The sequence below is a fragment of the Amblyraja radiata genome, chromosome 21 (genome assembly GCF_010909765.2).
Source record: "Amblyraja radiata isolate CabotCenter1 chromosome 21, sAmbRad1.1.pri, whole genome shotgun sequence".
NCBI classification, from domain to species: domain Eukaryota; kingdom Metazoa; phylum Chordata; class Chondrichthyes; order Rajiformes; family Rajidae; genus Amblyraja; species Amblyraja radiata.
Window position 1 is genome coordinate 4825233 of NC_045976.1, and position 16585 is coordinate 4841817.

Here is a 16585-nt window from a genome sequence, read left to right on the forward strand (position 1 = left end):
CTATGGAGGTACATATAACGGCACTTTCTTGAAGATCAGGTTGGCACGGTGGTGCAGCGGTAGAGTTGCTGCCTTGCAGCGCCAGAGACCCAGGTTTGATCCTGACTACGGGTGCTGTCTGTATGCAGTTTGTACGTTTTCCCCGTGACCTGCGTGGGTTTTACCCAGGTGCTCTGGTTTCCTCCCATGCTCCAAAGACATACAGGTTTGTAAGTTAATTGGCTAACTTGTAAATAGCCCCTAGTGTGTAGCGTGTGCTAGTGTAATGTCGCTGGTGGGCCAGAAGGCCTGTTTCCGCTGTATCTCTAAACTAAACTAATCGAAAGTAGACCTTTCTTTCAGAAGCTGTTTTGGGAAATGCACATTTTATATTTTGTGCTATAAAATAGTTATTGGTTATCCCTAAACAATTGACAAATGCTCCTGAAACTAATTATAAATAATGGCTCAAAGAAGCAAGCAGTACTCTTCTCGGTAAAAGTTGATACTCAGGCTTTTTCGTTGGCAAGTAGTATCTAATCTTGCCCTGTCTATTGTTTCTCGGCGATTAGCAGGGAAACATTGTATTGGGCATCAAAATAGTTTGCGTGGAGCCAACCATATGGCCAGCAAGCCACTCCTGCTCATTGATCATTTAAGAACCTCTTATTGAAATGGAATTGTGCCAAAATGGGAGAAAAAGTGATGTTAAACTGGCAAATAATCCACTCGGGTGCATTATCATTAGAAGTTCTGGCTCGTTTGATTCTGTTTGTTTATTTGTATTTGCAGCAATGGATTGTATTTGTTGAGCAATGAGCAATATGCAGGTCAATGCACTTAAACTGAGGTCATAAGGCAGTGAGAATCTATGATTTGGACAACTATATTATGATGCAACTTAATTACTGAAGAAGGCATTTTAATATGATTTTGTTGTGTATTTCTTGCTCAATTTGGAATATAAAGTGAGGTACAGAGTATGATATCTAGAATACATTGTACAGTATACCCTCCATATAGCAGATTTTGGTTATAGTGGACCGTGGCTACCATTCAACCCCCCACATCCACCAATGAGCTAACATCATGTGGCAAGCTTCTGGATGTGGGAACGGAGAGAGCAAGCAGCATGAAGGCGGAGAGAGTACCGGGCCCGCACTCGGCGCACCGCATCTCAGCGGCTCCCTGGCCTGGGAATTCCTGCTTGTTTAACACCCCCAACACCACGATTCTTCCCTCCTGGCCTTGGGTTAAACTTTACTCACTCGGTTACAGTGGACAATTGGCAAGAACACACACCATGGTCTGCTATTATGAAGGTTTACTGTATTTTGTTTTCTATATTTTGAGGAGTGCGAATTTCATCGCATGCTTGGGGGGTATCACTCATTAGTGAACGATGTACAGTATGTATGAGACTGAGTTTAGATTCAAATACCTGCAAGAGTAAAGTGTGTGGGAAGCAAACAGTTTATAAAGTATAGATGTAGAAGCTTTGAGTTATCTTGATTATTTCTTGACTTTGCTGTTCTGTAATGTTATTTTCTATCCACTTCATCCTTACCCCTGACTTCAAGGCGTACTTCTGCTTGGCGCACGACCAGCGAGGAAAAGAAGGTGCTAAATCAGGCCAGTGAGGAAATCTGGAGTGATTTTAGACAAGCAGCTGAAGCTCACAGACAAGTTCGCAAGTATGTTAGAAGCTGGCTTAAGCCAGGGATGACCATGATTGAGATCTGGTGAGTAATACATCACAACTGTTATTGATAAGGAGTGGGTACACTTTATTTCATCAAGGACTGTGAACATTACCAGCAAGGCCAGCATCCACCGTACAACTGTCGGGAGCTGCATGCGGACCATGAAAGGCAGATTTCCTTTTATGGCATCTATTTAGAGTCATAGCCATGCAGCGTGGAAACAGGCCCTTCGGCCCAACTTGCCTCACCGGCCAACATGACCCATCTACACTAGTCCCACCTGCCTGCGTTTGGCCCATTTCCCTCTAAACCTGTCCTATCCATGTACCTGCCTAATTGTTTTTAAACAATTGCAATAGTACTTGCCTCAACTACTTCCTCTGGCATCTCGTTCCATACACCTACCACCCTTTACGTGAAAAAGTTACCCCCCAGATCCCTATTAAATCTTACCCCCCCCCCCACCTTAAATCTTTCCCCCTCAATTTGTAGTTCCATTATACAATGATATCAGATTATCATTCCTGATTTACTTCCAATACTCGAATTTAGATTCTCCTGCCACCTTGGAATGATTTGAATTTGACTCAAGATTCCCTTCCTTGAAGTACATTGGTACCATCCATCTGTTAGTTTTGCGTTCACTGTTCATCAAGCAGGCTTGTCAGCCATCCTTCTGTGATTTGGGTTTGTGGCTCTGGAGCAATAGTTTAGGCTCTGGACAATAATTCAGTAGGTTGATGACAACGCCTGTTTCTGGTTTAGTTTAGAGACACAGTCCGGAAACAGGCCCTTCGGCTCACCGAGTCCGCGCCAACCAGCGATCCCTGCCCGTTAACACTATCCTACACCCACTGGGGACAATCTTTACATTTACCAAGCCAATTAACCTACAAACCTGTACGTCTTTGGAGTGTGAGAGGTTTAACCAAAGATCTCTGAGAAAACCCTCGCAAGTCACGGGGAGAACGTACAAACTCCGGACAGACAGCATCCGTAGTCGGGATTGAACCAGTGTCTCCGCTGCGCCACCGTGAACGCCCCTGAGTTAGTTAACTTAAGTTAGTAAACTTGAAAACACCAAGGCACTTTGAGAATTTAAATTCCTTTAATTAAATATAATATTAATGCAGGTGAGCACAAAGTTGTCAAGTTGACATCAAACATTAGAAATACGATAGTTGGAATAGTCACGTACATGGGTATGGGAGGGATATGGTCCAAACACAGGGAGGTGGGACTAGTGTGGATGGGACATGTTGGCTGGTGTGGGTAAGTTGGACCTGTTTCCATGCTGTAAGACTGACTATGATAAGGAACTGCAGATGCTGGTTTACCAAAAAAAGGGCACAAAGTGCTGGAGTAACTCAGCGGGTCAAGCAGCATCCTTGGAGAACATGGATAGGCAACGTACTCCAGGGATGCTACTTGACCAGCTGAGTTAGTCCAGCACTCTGTCCTTTTTTTGACATAAAATATTAAGTGGCTATCCACTGGAAAGCAGATCTAGGTTTCAGCAACTGATGTTTTTGGTTCCTTTCCAGCTGATGGTGCCAAGACCATAAAAGTTTTATTTTGCTTTTAATATACCACATACTTCACGCTATATCTTTCAATTAAATAGTAAAATTGTGCTGAAAATAGAACCTAAAACTAGAACATTCTAGGTGAACAGCAGGCTCACTAGGCCTCTTAGTTGTTCTGGACAAGATGTAAAATAGTCATAACTAGTAACATGCTCCAAATGTGTTCCTTTACCCAATACGTTTTAAACCTAGATGGCGTCACGGTAGAACTGCTTGCCTTACAGCGCCAGAGACCTGGGTTTGATCCTGTCTATGGTCAGTTTCCTCCCACACTCCAAAGAGATACAGGTTTGTAGGTTAATTGGCTTTGGTAAAATTGTAAATTGTCCTTAGTGTGTAGGATAGAACTAGTGTACGGGTTGATCGCTGGTCGGCGTGGACCCGGTGGGTAGAAGGGCCTGAATCTGCACTGTATCTCTAACTTAGAGTAAACTTGATGTGCCCAATTATTTACAATGCAGAGTTGTAGAGCGACTTTTTGTTAACTAGGAATTGATAATGACAAGCTTTCATTTCACAGTGAAAGGCTGGAAGATTGCTCCCGTAAGTTGATCAAAGAAGATGGATTGAATGCGGGGCTGGCGTTTCCGACAGGCTGCTCTCTGAACAACTGTGCAGCCCATTACACACCCAATGCAGGAGACCCAACCGTGCTGCAGTATGATGATGTGTGCAAAATTGATTTTGGAACACACATCAATGGTTGGTTTAGTTTTATTTTAGTCTGGATGAACTCGGATACATAGTTTTTCTGGAATTTTGTTTCAGTCAATGCTAAATTTGACTTTTCTCCTTCACAGGCCATATCATTGACTGCGCGTTCACAGTTGCTTTCAACCCCAAATACGACAAGCTTATAGAAGCTGTTAAAGATGCTACTAATACTGGTATCAAGGTAAGTTTTAAAAAAATCCGCAAAGTATCAGCACTGAAATATCAACTCCTCCGTTCTTTTGCACTGACTTGCATCTGCTGAAAGTTTACAACTTTAAATATATTTCTCGCTTAAACAGTAACACAAAATGTTAACTGTTGATCATGAGTTTGGAAGGATGAAGGGGAATATTGAAACTTACCGAATAGTGAAAGGCCTGGCTAGAGTGATACGGAGACGATGTTTCCATTATTGCGGAGTGTAGGACCAGAGGCCATAGCCACAGAATAAAAGGACGTACCTTTAGAAAGGAGATGAGAAAGAATTTCTTTAGTCCAAGGTCGGTGAATCTGTGGAATTCATTGCCACAGAAGGCTGTGGCGGCTAAGTCAATGGATATTTTTATGGTGGGGATTGACAGATTCTTGTGTAAGAAGGAACTGTAGATGCTGGTTTAAACTGAAGATAGATACAAAAATCTGGAGTAGCTCAGCCAAACTGAGCAATCGGGGCCTTGGTCAGGAAGGTGACCAAGAACCCAATGGTCACTTTGACAGAGCTCCAGAGTTCCTCTGCGGAGATGGGAGAAACTTCCAGAAGGACAACTATATCTGCAGCAATCCACCAATCAGGCCTTTATGGTAGAGTGGCCAGATGGAAGCCACTCCTCAGTAAAAGGCACATGACAGCCCGCTTGGAGTTTGCCAAAAGGCATGATTCTCGGGTCTGATGAAACCAAGATTGAACTCTTTGGTCTGAATGCCAAGTGTCACGTCTGGAGGAAACCGCTCATCACCTGGCCAATACCATACCTACGGTGAAGCATGGTGGTGGCAGCATCATGCTGTGGGGATGTTTTTCAGCTGCAGGAACTGGGAGACTAGTCAGGATCGAGAGAAAGATGAATGGAGCAAAGTACAGAGAGATCCTTGATGAAAACCTGCTCCAGAGCGTTCGGGAACTCAGACTGGGGCAGAGGTTCACCTTCCAACAGGACAATGACCCTAAGCACACAGCCAAGACAACGCAGGAGTGGCTTTGTGACAAGTCTGTGAATGTGATTGAGTGGCCCAGCCAGAGCCCGGACTTGAACCTGATCGAACATCTCTGGAGGGACCTGAAAATAGCTGTGCATCGACGCTCCCCATCCAACCTGACAGAGCTTGAGAGGATCTGCAGAGAAGAATGGGAGAAATTCCCCAAATACAGGTGTGCTAAGCTTGTAGCATCACACCCAAGAAGACTTGAGGCTGTAATGGATGCCAAAGGTGCCTCAACAAAGTACTGAGTAAAGGGTCTGAATACTTATGTAAATGTGATATTTAAGTTATTACTTTTTAATTACTTTGCAAATATTTCTAATAATAATTTTTATTATGGGGTATTGTGTGTAGATTGGTGATAAACAAAAATGAATTGAATCAATTTTAGAATAAGGCTGTAATGTAACAAAATGTGGGAAAAGTGAAGGGGTCTGAATGCTTTCTGAATTCACTGTACATGTCGCCTACAACACATACTCCTCCATTTCCGCCACCTCCAACAGGATCCCACCACAAATCACATCTTCCCATCTCCACCCCTTTTCGCCTTCCGCAGAGACCGTTCCCTCTGCAACTCCCTGGTTAACTCATCACCTGCCACCCAAACCACCTCGTCCCTCAACTCTGCCCAGGGACCCTGACAGTCCTTTCCGGTTAGGCAGAGGTTTACTTGCACCTCTTCCAACCTCATCTACTGTATCAATTGTTCAAGGTGTGAACTCTTGTACATCAACAAGACCAAACATAGACTAGGCGATCGTTTTGCTGAATGTTCGCTGATCGTTTTGCTCAGTCTGCCTGGGCCTGCCCGATCCCCCACAAATTCCCACACTGGCCTTTTTGTCCTGGGCCTCCTCCGTTGTCAGAGTGAGGTCAAACGCAAATTGGTGGAACAGCACCTCATATTTCGCTTGGGCAGTGGTATGAATATTGATTTCTCTACCTTCAAGTAACCCATGCATCTCTGCTCTCTCAGCCCCTCCCCCACCCGTCATTGTACCAGCTTCAAAGCCGTCTTGTTGAGTCTCATTGTAACTCGTTTTCAACTATGCAACAGCGAACAATGGCCTGTTCCCTTTATCATCTTTACTTTTTTGTAAATCTTTAATTCATTTGTTTTATCTCTTGTTTCCCTTTCCCCTGACTCTGTTTCAAGAAGGGTCTCAACCCAAACTGTTACTTATTTTCTCCGGAGATGGTTGCCGAGTTGCTCCAGCTTTTTTAAAATTTTTTATATTTTTATTAGAAGCAAACGTATTATGGTAAAGTATAGTTGCATATTATAGTAAAAAAACTTTTTGTATACATCACTCATACATTATTAAAATTTTCAATTGTCGATTAATTCTGCTTCTAGTGTTTTTTATATAGAGAGAAAGAGAAAAAAAAGAATTACAAATATCAAAAAGAGAAAAGTTGGAATGAATTACTTATAACATGTCATTGGAGATAGGTTCGTAGATTATAAAGTATAACTTTTCATCTAATCCTGAGTTCAATCTTCAGTTGGGTTTCCGTGCCGGGCCAATCTATCCCTTCAAATAATTAATGAATGGAGCCCATATTTTAACAAAAAGTTCTTGTTTGTCCATTAAGACAAGTCTAATTCTTTCTAGATGGAGAATCTCCGACATTTCCACAATCCACATTTTAATTGTGGGGGTTATAGAGCCTTTCCAAAATTTTAATATTAATTTTTCCCAGTTATTATACTGTAGTCGAGGAAGTTGCTCCAGCTTTTTGTGTCTATCTTCAGTTTAAACTAGCATCTGCAGTTCCTTCCTACACAGAACCTAAATAGAAGTTGGATTGCCCATCCAGCCTCCTGTGCTGCTCTGCAGTTCATGGATAATCTTTTATTTCAATGTCACCTCCTTGCTCTAACCCCATATCCTTTAATAGCTAAAGATCTATAGGGTAGACAGTGTTGGAGACGTGAGACTGCAGATGTTGAAATCTAGAGCAAAATAAGTGTTGGAAGAACTTAGCAGCTCGGGCAGCATCTGTGAGCAGGAAGGAATGGATGAGGTTTCAGGTTGAGACTCTGAATCAGGATTTTCCATGCAGATGCGCCCTGACCTGTTGTGTTTCTCTATTATTGGTGGAGTGTAGCGATGCCGGATGTGCCAACAATCTATATTGAAGCCTTGCTAAAAGATCCTGAGCCATTCAAGTGTTGCATTTGGACAGAAATCTGATGCTTTTATCTGTCATTAATCAGACTACATCTTTTATTTTAGAATGCAGGAATTGATGTTCGCCTGTGTGACATTGGAGAATCCATTCAGGAAGTCATGGAGTCCTATGAAGTTGAAATTGATGGCAAAACTTACCAAGGTATCAGCTAACTATATGGCAAGAGTCGGAGTCAAGCCCGGGTCTCTGGTGCTGTAAGGCAGCAGCTTTACTGTGCCACCGTGCCGCTCTGTGCTGGTGCTGCCACTTCCCAAAACCTTTCTCCTCAACATTAGATCCATCAGCCACGGTATCAGGGCCCCAAAACGCATTCCTTTTCCTTCCTTTCTGGAATCGCCCCTCAACCCCCTCCCAGATGTAGACTAGTTAACCATTTGCCTTCCATCCCAATAGATTGATGCTATAACCAGACATACTATTCCCCATCCTTCACTGTCAATATTCCAGAGTAACTGTTCTCTCCAGAGTAGTCTGATCTACTCTCCTGTTTCCACCTATGTGAAATCATCACATGCAACTGCAAAAGATGCATTGCATGGCCTTTTACATCACAGAACAGTACAGGCTCTTCTTCGGCCCACAATGTCCCTGTCGAATATGCTGCAAAGACCATCTCTTATCTACTTGCACACTATTCATATCCCTCCATTCTCTGCATATGCTCAACCAAAAGTCTATTAAATTCATTATTGTGTCTGCCTCAACCACCGCCTCCAGCAGCACGTTCCAGCCACTCACCACCCTCTGTGTAAAAAGAAGTTGCTCCGCACATCTCCTTTAAACTTTTCCCCTCTCACTTTCGCACTCTAGTATTTTGTTTTTATTTCCTATTCTGGGGAAAAAGTTTACTGTCTACACGATGTATGCCTATCATAATTTTACATACTTCCATGTCTGCAGCGTTCCAGACAAAACAATCCAAGTCTGTCCAACCTCTCCCTTTTACTAAAACCCCGCTAATCCCAGGCATCATTCAGGTAAATCACCTCTGCACTCCTTCCAAAGCCTCCGCATCCTCCTTGTAATTGGGCGACCAGAACAGTAAGCAATAATCCAATTCAGCCGAAGCGAAGTCCTATAAAGCTGTATCATGACTTCCTGGCTCTTGTAGCCAATGGTGCAGCCCATGAAAGCAATCACACCATATGCCTCCTTTACCACTCTGTCTACTTATGTTGCCATTTTCACTTGGACATGGGCCCCAAGATCCCCTCTGTACATCAATACTATACATCATGCCATTGTATATGCCTGAAGAAGGGTTTCGGCCCGAAACGTCGCCTATTTCCTTCGCTCCATAGATGCTGCTGCACCCGCTGAGTTCCCCCAGCAATTTTGTGTACCATTGTATATTTTCCCCTTGCATTTGACCTCCCAACATGCAACATCTGGCATTTGCTTGGATTAAATTCCATCTGCCATTTCTACGCCTATTTCTAAAGCTGGTCTATTTCCTGCTGTATACCCTGACAGCCGTTCGGATAGTGTGTGACTCCTGCAAACTTACCAACCAACCTGTCCAAGTTTATGTCCAAATCATTTACAGTGCCATCCATAATGTTTGGGTCAAAGACCCATCATTTATTCATTTGCCTCTCTACTCCACAGTTTGAGATTTGTAATAGAAAAAAATCACATTAAAGTGCACATTGTCAATTTCATTAAGGGGTATTTTTATACATTTTTGTTTCATCATACAGAAATTACAGCTGTGTTTATACATAGTCCTCCCATTTCAGGGCACCATAATGTTTGGGATACATGGCTTCACAGGTGTTTGTAATTGCTCAGGTGTGTTTAAATGCCTTCTTAATGCAGGTATAAGAGAGCTCTTGCCACCTAGTCTTTCCTCCAGTCTTTCCATCTCCTTTGGAAACTTTTATTACTGTTGTGCCAATGAAAGTCAAAGAAACCTTTATGAGACTGAGAAACAAGAATAAAACTGTTAGACATCAGCCAAACCTTAGGCTTACCAAAATCAACTGTTTGGAACATCATTAAGAAGAAAGTGAGCACTGGTGTGCTTACTAATCGCAAAGGAACTGGCAGGCCAAGGAAGACCTCCACAGCTGATGACCGAAGAATTCTCTCTATAATAAAGAAAAATCCCCAAACATCCGTCTGACAGATCAGAAACACTCTTCAGGAGTCAATGACCAATGTCCGCAGGAGACTTCATGAACAGAAATACAGAGGATAAACTGCAAGATGCAAACCACTGGTTAGCCACAAAAATAGGATGGCCAGGTTACAGTTTGCCAAGAAGTACTTAAAAGAGCAACCACAGTTCTGGAAAAAGGTCTTGTGGACAGATGAGACAAAGATTAACATCAGAGTGATTGCAAGAGCAAAGTATGGAGGAGAGAAGGAACTGCCCAAGATCCAAAGCATACCACCTCCTCTGTGAAACATGGTGGTGGGGGTGTTATGGCCTGGACATGTATGGCTGCTGAAGGTACTGGCTCACTTATCATCATTGATGAAACAACAGCTGCTGGTGGTAGCATAATGAATTCTGAAGTGTATAGACAGATCATATTTGTTCAAGTTCAAACAAATGCCTCAACTCATGGGCTGGCGGTTCATTCAACAGCAAGACAATGATCCCAAACATACTGCTAAAGCAACAAAGGAGTTTTTCAAAGCTAAAAAGTGGTCAATTCTTGAGTGGCCAAGTCAATCACTCGATCTGTACCCAATTGAGCATGCTTTTTATATGCTGAAGAGAAAACTGAAGGGGACTAGCCCCCAAAACAAGCATAAGCTAAAGATGGCTGCAAAACAGGCCTGGCAGAGCATCACCAGAAAAGACACCCAGCAACTGGTGATGTCCATGAATCGCAGACTTCAAGCAGTCATGGCATGCAAAGGATATGCACCAAAATACTAAACATGACTACATTCATTTACATGACACTGCTGTGTCCCAAACATTATGGTGCCCTGAAATGGGGGGACTATGTATAAACACTGCTGTAATCACTACATGGTGAACCAAAATGTATAAAAATAACCTTTATAAAAATCTGACAATATGCACTTTAACCACATGTGATTTTTTTTCCTATTACAAATCTTAAATTGTGGAGTACAGAAGCAAATAAACAAATAAATGATGGATCTTTGTCCCAAACATTATGGAGAGCACTGTACAAATATCACAAACGTTTGAGGTCCCAGCACAGGCAGAACTCCACTGATCACAGACCTTCATATCGTCCTATCACCACCACCCTCTGTCTTTTATCAGTAAGCCAGTGCTGAATCCATATCACTTAAGACCCTGCATTTTACCTCCTCCCTTTCCATTATCTGAACTTTGAAAGACATCCATTTGAAACGGGTCTGAAGAAGGGTTCCAATGCGAGACATCACCTATTCCTTGCACCAGAGATGCTGTCTGAGTTACTCCAGCATTTTGGGTCTACTATTTGAAACGGGCATTTGCTTGTACTTTCTAGTGTGTTGTACTCGCTGCTCACAATTGGATGCAAACAAATATCAGATGAGATAATTACCATGTGGGACACTTGCGTTCAGTCCATGAGTGCGACTGAGTTTACAGCTACTGTTACTTCAGTTCTGTGTCCACTTCCCACCCTTGACTTTTCTGTTCTCCGCCTCCAACACAATTTCAGCAAAGCACAAAATAAATTCATGAAACACCACCTTATCTTCCAACTAATGTTTTGGTTTTCTGAAATTTAATTCATGTTTGATTTTTTTGTTATTTCAAATGTTCCTATTCCTCTGGAAGTCTTGATGAATATTTAATAATAGCTACATGGACATATTCACTTGATTTACAAAAACATCTTGTCACTTATTTCCACGTAACTTCCGGCCTAATTGGATCTTCCCTCCACCACCATTCTCCCATGTCCTCACTGCATCAAACATGCTCTTGGTTCTCATGAACGTTTGGCAACCTTGAATGTTAATAGTGTGTTTCTCGCTATAGATGATACCTGGCCTGCTGAATGCTTCCACAATTTGTTTTATTAATGTTAAATAGAATGATTGTTTATTTTGAATGCCATAGGAACACCCTCCCCCGCCCCCCCCCCCCCCCCCCCCCCCCCCCCCCCCCCCCCCCCCCCTCCATCCTATTTCTCACCATGTAACCAGAGACATTGAGGCAAAATGAATCCCTCAACTCAGACCAGAGCTCAGTTTCATTCCTGGAGACCTCCTTTTGGAGACTGAGCTCCTCTTAATGTATTGAATTGCACTTAGTTTGCCCACTGTATTGCGTGCAAAGGTCTATCGTGTTGCCGTTGCATGAGGCAGTGTCTTCTATGAAGTACATTCTCAGTTGTATCTTTTTTTATCTCAACAGTAAAACCAATTCGCAATCTAAATGGACATTCCATTGGGCAGTATAGAATACATGCAGGCAAAACTGTTCCAATTGTCAAAGGTGGTGAAGCTACCAGAATGGAGGTGAAGTTCTTGAAGTTTCATTCTTCATTCAATGTCTCTGCGTACCACAATAAGCTTAAGTCTGTAATCTTTGGATTGTCCTTTTAACAGTTGCACCCATAACACAAGGTTATTTTAGGCAAATGGGCTTAAGCACTTAACAGAATCTTCTAACCCTTGTGTTAGTGGGCAGCCTCAGTGGCCATAATTGATAGGAGCAGAATTAGGCCATTCGCCCCAAGTAGTCTACTCCGCCATTCAATCCTGTCTGATCTATCTTTCCCTCTCAACCCCATTCTCTTGCCTTCTCCCCATAACCTCTGACACCAGTACGAATCAAGAATCTATCAATCTCCATCGTAAAAATAACCATTGACTTGACAGCCTTCTGTGGCAATGAGTTCCACAGTTTCACCACCCACGGACTAAAGAAATCAAACTAGGCAGCACAACTGCTACAATATGTGAGCAAGAAAATAAGTGAGGGAGTGGGATAGACTCCCAGCATAGACTCAATGGGCCGAACGGTTTCATTTCCTATGAGAATGGCTGGAGACTTTGGTCTTGGATTATGAAGTGAGATCAATAGCTGTGTTTTCACGAGGTTTGGTTCCAAACCCCTAAAATCATCTGCATTATAAAACATTGGTGAAGGACCATTGGGAAAGGACTATCACTAGAAAAACAAGTACCAGGCAAGCTAATGGGGCTGAACATAGACATAAAATGCTGGAGTCACTCAGTGGGTCAGGTAGCATCTCTGGAGAAAAGGAATTGGTGACGTTTTGGGTCGAAACTTCTTCACACCTTCAGGAGTCTGAAGAAGGGTCTCAACCCGAAACGTCACCTATTTCTTCTCTCCAGAGATGCTGCATGACCCGCTGAGTTACTCCAGCATTTTGTGTTTATCTTCGATGTAAACCAGCATGTGCAGTTTCTTCCTGCGCAAGCTAACTCCTACTCCAACCATGGCTGTGCACACGGCACGGTGGCGCAGCGGTAGAGTTGCTGCCTTACAGGGAACGCAGCGCCGGAGACCCGGGCTCGATCCCTACTACGGGTACCATCTGTACGGAGTTTGTACGTTCTCCCAGTGACCTGGGTGGGTTTTCTCCGAGATCTTCGGTTTCCTCCCACACTCCAAAGATGTGCAGGTTTGTAGGTTAATTGGCTTGGTAAATGTAAAAAATGCTGTAATTTCTACATGGTGAAACCAAAATGTATAAAAACGGCCTTTATTAAAATCTGATAATGTGCACTTTAACCACATGATTTTTTTTAAATTACAAATTTGAAATTGTGACGTACAGAGGCAAATAAATAAATGATGGGTCTTTGTCCCAAACATTATGGAGGGCACTGTACCTTACTTCCCTTTACCCACCTTTGCTCTTGTCCTTTATAAAAAGAATGGAGCATCGTTGGCTGGTGCATATCCAGAGGTGATGTATAATGGCATGAATAACTTCTAGGTTTTATATAAAACAGTTGATCGTGCACTTATTTATAATGTTAGTGTTAAAAAGGCCCTTAACTCCCACATCTGACCCCAAAAGCTTGTTTCTGTTGCTTCTCCAAAGCCTTCATGTGTAGATTGTCATAGATTGCTCCAACAACAAATGAGTTGAAAAAGAGCTCTGCATCTACTCTCACCTCCATCTTGGTCCGTACCTCTGCAGGTCACAACTACACATCTAATTTCTATTGAGGGCGGGTGTCTGGCAGTCCCTATCTTTGTCAGTGAGTTTCAGATCAATATCACTCTCGGTGATAACAGGTAGACACAAAAAGCTTGAGTAACTCTCTGGATCTCTGGAGAGAAGAAATGGGTGACGTTTCGGGTCGAGACCCTTCTTCAGACATTCAGTCAGGGTGATAACATTTCTCCTCTAGTTCCAAAGGTACCTTGAAACAATGCACCTGCTAAGGAGAATAGATCCTTCCCACTTACTCTATAGTAACCCATCATAGTTTATGTATCTCAATTGAATCTCCTGTGCTTCAAAGAAAACAACCTTAGCTCATTCAATCTTTCCTCAGCCACAATTTTTTGTTCATTTATCTGGTCACTTAACTAGTATATTATAATAAACAAATCAAAAGGTAGGGAGTTGGATGCTAAGTATTCATCTTAAATTATAATGTTACACCCTCTAAAGTAAATTGTTGAAAAAGAACTTCACAAGTTTCTTACAGAAGTTATTAGTTGTTAATACTGTGATTCTGTGATTGTCACTCATGGACAACCCTAAAACATTTGTTTGCCGAGGAAGTCAGTTTAATTTCTGGTGTTTGCTAAATTAACTGCAATGCCTTTTTCATTTCCAAAACCCTGCATTTAGGGGTGAATAACAGTGTACAGAGTTGCACTGTTTATCAGGTTTATTGAGAGATGTGGATGTTTTAAAGAAACATTAGCTCAGTTACTTGCATGAGGCCGAGACTCTTCCCTTCCCGGGCTCTCCCTCTGTCTGAAGCATCCAGCCATGCCGAGACTCATCGCCAGAACAGGAGGCTGCCTCCCCATGCAAAGGCTGGAAGACTCTGCTGCCAGCATTGTGGCGCGGAGCCTCCTGCGTTGCTGAGTGTGCAATGAAAGGTTCATCAGTTTGGAGATCCGTGAAGGTCTCGCACGTAAAATAGCTGTTTGCTTTAAAAGTATTGTCAATTGTAAAAAGCAATATCATTATGGGATATTTTATATGGTGGGGAGAGATATCCTTTTCCGATTTAAACTTGAGATGTTTTCTGTTTTTCAGGAAGGAGAAGTGTATGCAATCGAGACATTTGGCAGCACAGGGAAAGGTGTTGTCCATGATGACATGGACTGTTCACATTACATGAAGAACTTTGATGTTGGCCATGTACCAATTAGGTAAATCTCATCATATTTTGAGAGTTGGCAGTCAATAGATATCTTATTTTTGCCCGCCATGGTTATTTGAATTAAAAATGTGGAAGCTCTGCATCAAATGGAGCTGTAAGAAGGTGTAGGTTTGTGGAGATTTGACTCTGCTCCTACAGCTTTTTGGTACTTCCCGCTGGATAATACCCATGTTCAGTTAATGTAAAAAAAAAGATCAACATTGGCAATGCAGTAAGAATCAACTAGTGGTTTAATGTTAAATGATAAAAGAATGTGCTTGTCTAGAAGCATGACAGAAGAAGAGAATATTTTTCAGTTACACTTTCAGGCTGGCACGGTGGCACAGCGGCACAGTTGCTGCCATACAGTGCCAGAGACCCACGTTCGTTCGATCCTGACTACGGGTGCTTGTTTGTACGTTCTCCCTGTGACTGGGTTTTCTCCGGGAGCTCCGGTTTCCTCCCACACTCCAAAGACGTACAGGTTTGTAGGCTAATTGGCTTGGTAAAAATGGTAAATTGTCCTCAGTATGTGTAGCATGGTGTTAGTGTATGGGATGATCACTGGTCGGTGCAGTTTCACTGGTCTGAAGGGCCGATTTCCGCACTGTGTCTCAAAGCTAAATTAAACTGAATTTTCCAGCTCTTGCTGCTGATTTGTTACTGAGTGGCTTGATGGACAATTGATTCAGCATTGTCCAGCAATATCAAAGTGGTTCAATTGATACATTTGAGTTTTTGAGCAAATCATTCAAAATTGATTGTTCTCTTCTTTAGACTTCCACGAGCAAAGCACCTCCTGAATGTTATCAATGAGAACTTTGGGACACTTGCCTTTTGCCGTCGATGGCTAGACCGTTTGGGTGAGAGCAAATACCTCATGGCCTTGAAGAACCTGTGTGACCTGGGTATCGTAGATCCATACCCTCCCCTGTGTGACATCAAAGGCTCGTACACAGCACAGTTTGAACACACCATCCTGCTACGCCCAACGTGTAAAGAAGTTGTGAGCCGTGGGGACGATTACTAATCATTTGGCCTTTGCTGCGCTGAGAGGCTGTGTGAATGGTTTTGCCTTCAACGTTCTCCCACCCACCTGTTTGTTTTAGTAATGGACCGGGTTTAAGTTTGCCATGTTTGAGAGAGGGTGGCAGTAGGGAGGAGGAGCACCTTGTATTTCCACCCATCACCAATTTTTAATAAAAGGTTTCTGATATCTAGGAACTTTGTTATGTGGATGGGATTTTCTCCTTAACACTTACGGATGGATTAATAGAGTGCAATTGAAGTACAGCCATTGGAGCAGAATGTGATAACTCCTATTAAATTGTCTGCTGCTATAATAAAAACTAATTTGGTACTGGCGTTTCCAGAGCGTGGAATGCTACTTATTGTAGACACTCATCTCCAGCAGAGATTTCTACTAATACTTCTTAGTGGCTCCTTTTCTACAGTAAGAATGGTGTTGAATATAACTGTTACTTCAGTACCTGCACTCTCCATTGTCTTCCAAATTCCCTGGTGATTTAATGAAAATAAAGATTAACTTCCATACCAAATGACCTGTGCCGATTTAACATCTTATGTGGAAGAGGTGTTCGAGGAGGAGGAAATACAGGAGCTGTCAGTATTGGTATTTATCAGATTTGTTTTACTTTTAATAACTATTTGTTTGCCAGTACAAATGCTCCAAGATGAATTGCAACCTTGGGCTGGACTGGGGCCTCCTAATTAATGCACAATCTGCCTAGACAGCAAGAGTTAGATTTGTAACTCACCAGTCCAATTCCTAGTGGTTTGGAGATGGCTAGCGCTTGTGTGGTTTCATTGTCAAGACTCGAGGTTGGACTGTTTTAGTGACAAGGCCAAGACTGCGAGATGCTGGCCTAAAGCACCAAGAAACGTTGTCTAATACTT

At 42.6% G+C, this 16585-nt stretch overlaps 1 protein-coding gene across 2 annotated transcripts in view; it reads left to right on the forward strand.

Moving 5' to 3' along the window:
• Nucleotides 1-16222, forward strand: part of metap2 (methionyl aminopeptidase 2) — a 29757-nt gene extending 13535 nt beyond the window's left edge. For both annotated transcript variants that reach the window (XM_033039404.1, XM_033039403.1), the window contains exons 5-11: nucleotides 1560-1721; nucleotides 3789-3970; nucleotides 4069-4163; nucleotides 7426-7522; nucleotides 11721-11824; nucleotides 14563-14678; nucleotides 15446-16222. In XM_033039404.1, the coding sequence (XP_032895295.1) occupies nucleotides 1560-1721; nucleotides 3789-3970; nucleotides 4069-4163; nucleotides 7426-7522; nucleotides 11721-11824; nucleotides 14563-14678; nucleotides 15446-15698 (1009 nt within the window). In that variant the 3' untranslated portion in view covers nucleotides 15699-16222. The remainder of the gene's footprint in view (nucleotides 1-1559; nucleotides 1722-3788; nucleotides 3971-4068; nucleotides 4164-7425; nucleotides 7523-11720; nucleotides 11825-14562; nucleotides 14679-15445) is intronic.
• The last annotated feature ends 363 nt before the right edge of the window (nucleotides 16223-16585 follow it).